Below are 2554 nucleotides of genomic sequence, written 5' to 3' on the forward strand. Positions count from 1 at the left end.
CATCCCTACCACTCTGGTCCGAGCCCCAAGCGCCTCCATGTTCTGCCTTACTCTGCACAATGGTTTGTACCGTCCAATAAACTCGCTGTGCTCCTGTGTGTGCGCCTCGTGCTCTCCCCACACGGGCAGGCTTGCGGCCACGCCCAGGCCACACCACACCACACGTGTCCTCACGCACACCTCGGAGCAGGCCCGGCACCCTCAGTGTCACTCGGTGGGTCTGTTCCTCTCGTGCCAGACAGACAGCAGCACACACGCGGCCACGGCACGCACAGGCCACGGCGCACACAGCCCACGGCACACACAGGCCACGGCCCAGCCCCAGGTCAATCTGCTCCACGTGACCCACACAACCCTCCCTTGGCATTGAGCACAGACTGGCCCATTGCCGGCGGTGCCTCCGCTGGCTGCTCTTTTGTACCCTCGTCCACTTGTAACTGTTTTTACTCTTTATACACGCGTTCAGACCGCCTTTCTTTTGTAATCTGTGGGAGGTTGTGAGCGTGTTCCGTGGTCACGGACTGCGTGTGCGAGCGCATCGGGAGTGGCGTGTGGGTGTCGTGTGCGGTCAGTGTCGGATCTTTTCTAGAATAAACTGTCATTTTCCACGATGCCCGCCTCCCGCCTCCTGTGTGCTTTGGGGCGGGGCCGCAGCAGCACCAGGACTGTGTGCAGGGGCTCACTCCCCTCTCTCTCCTGGAATGTGTTTCCCAGAAGAGCCCCACGTGTCCCACGCGCAGGCCACGCTCGGGCCCACACGCCGGGGACACTCGGCAAACGTGGGAGACAACATCCGCGCCTCCTCCCAGCCAGCAGGCAGAGTGCACACGTGACCCAGTAAAAGTGTGTGGGGCCCTGGCCGGTGTTGCTCAGTGGAGAGAGCGTCGGCCTGAGGACCAAAGGGTCCCGGGTTTGATTCTGGTCAAGGGCACGTGCCCCGGTTGCGGGCTTGATCCCCAGTAGGGGGTGTGCAGGAAGCCGATCAATGATTCTCTCTCCCCTCTCCCTTCCTCTCTGAAATCTATTTTTTTTTAAAATAAAAATGTGTGATTTACCACCAAAAACAGACGACTCCGGGATAATTTAATGGCGTGTGCACGACTGTGTCCTGGAAACGACAGTGTTGCCCGGGGGCTGTAACGGGACCCCGCGTCTTCCTGGTGTGAGACGGGAGCGTGTAAGCGTGTCCACACGCCTCGCACTACCCCTCGCGTGAATCGTCCCTCAGTCAAGTCGACTTAAACCCAAAGCGTGGCCTCCGTGTGGGGCCCCGAGTGGACCCTCCAGCAGATTGAAAAGCGCACCCAGTGCTGTGACTTCAGTGAGAACAGAACGACACCGACCCGCAGACCAGGTGACGGCCACTTTAATTTATAACAGACAGAACGATGCCGGCTGCAAAGTAACACACACAGCGACACGGACATGGGCTACGGCCTCTCCTGCTAACGACCCGCAAACGCTTCTCTGGACAGAAACTGAAAATGTTTCAACTATCTTTTTTTTAACTTTTAAAGTTTTTAAATTTTTGTTTTGTTTTGTTTGTTTATTGATTTCAGAGAGGAAGGGAGAGGAAGGAAGGGAGAGAGAGGGAGGGAGGGAGAGAGATAGAAAAAAAAAGCATCAGTGATGAGAGAGAATCATGGGTCGGCTGCCTCCTGCACGCCCTACACTGGGGATCGAGCCCACAACCTGGGCATGCGCCCTGACTGGGAATTGAACCGTGACCCTTCAGTCTGCAGGCTGACGCTCTATCCACTGAGCCACACTGTCCAGGGCTCCCTCTCTTTTTTGAACCCACAGCACACAGCCCCCTGGAAAGCAACCTCCCCTGCCTGGGCCTGGCTGGGGCTGCTGCTGGCACTTCCATCAGGAGAGAAGAGGCCCCAGCCAGCCTGCCTGCCGCCTGACCGGGCTGCCCGCCTCACGCCTCCCCTCCGTCCCTTCCCAACATTTCAGATACAAGGTCCACCCAAGTTCAAGTATGGCTTCCTCACTCATGAAAGCACTTCCAATGGTTTAAGGGTCTGTTTATAACACAAAGTACTGTAACCACATTTCTCTCAAAACAAACAGAAACCCTCCCAATGCATCTGAGAGGCCAACAACTTACATCTAGACTCTCAGCCCTGCTGGTGGCTCAGTTGGCTGAGCCTTGTCCCCTTGTCCTGTGCACCAAAAAGTTGCGGGTTCGATCCCTGGTAGGGGCGTGTGCAGGAGGCAACCAATTGATGTCTCTCTCTCTCTCTCTCCCCCCCCCCTTCTCTCTAGAAAAAAAAAAATCAATAAAAACGTGTCCTTGGGTGAGAACTAAAAAACACTAATTTTTACCTATAAAATATCTCGGTTGGTAGTGATGTCGGACGCCCCGGCCCCTCCCAAGTCCCACCGGACGAGAGGCTGACGGTGAGGCGGAGCCCTTGCTGGCGCTGGGAGAGCCGCTCGGCTAGAGGTAGTACAGGCGGTTGGACAGCGACAGGTTGGGCTCGCGGTGGATGCTCTGGCCCACGAGGAAGGCCAGCTTGTGCGCGTACTGGCAGGGCGCGGGCACGCG

At 57.0% G+C, this 2554-nt stretch overlaps 1 protein-coding gene across 1 annotated transcript in view; it reads right to left on the minus strand.

Moving 5' to 3' along the window:
• Positions 1-2247: 2247 nt before the first annotated feature.
• The window catches only part of PIWIL1 (piwi-like RNA-mediated gene silencing 1), a 14548-nt gene continuing 14241 nt past the window's right edge, over positions 2248-2554 (minus strand). Inside the window, exon 12 of the mRNA XM_005886302.2 lies at positions 2248-2552. Coding sequence (XP_005886364.1) covers positions 2447-2552 — 106 coding nt within the window. The 3' untranslated portion in view covers positions 2248-2446. The remainder of the gene's footprint in view (positions 2553-2554) is intronic.

Source organism: Myotis brandtii, unplaced genomic scaffold (genome assembly GCF_000412655.1).
Source record: "Myotis brandtii unplaced genomic scaffold, ASM41265v1 scaffold97, whole genome shotgun sequence".
Lineage (NCBI taxonomy): Eukaryota > Metazoa > Chordata > Mammalia > Chiroptera > Vespertilionidae > Myotis > Myotis brandtii.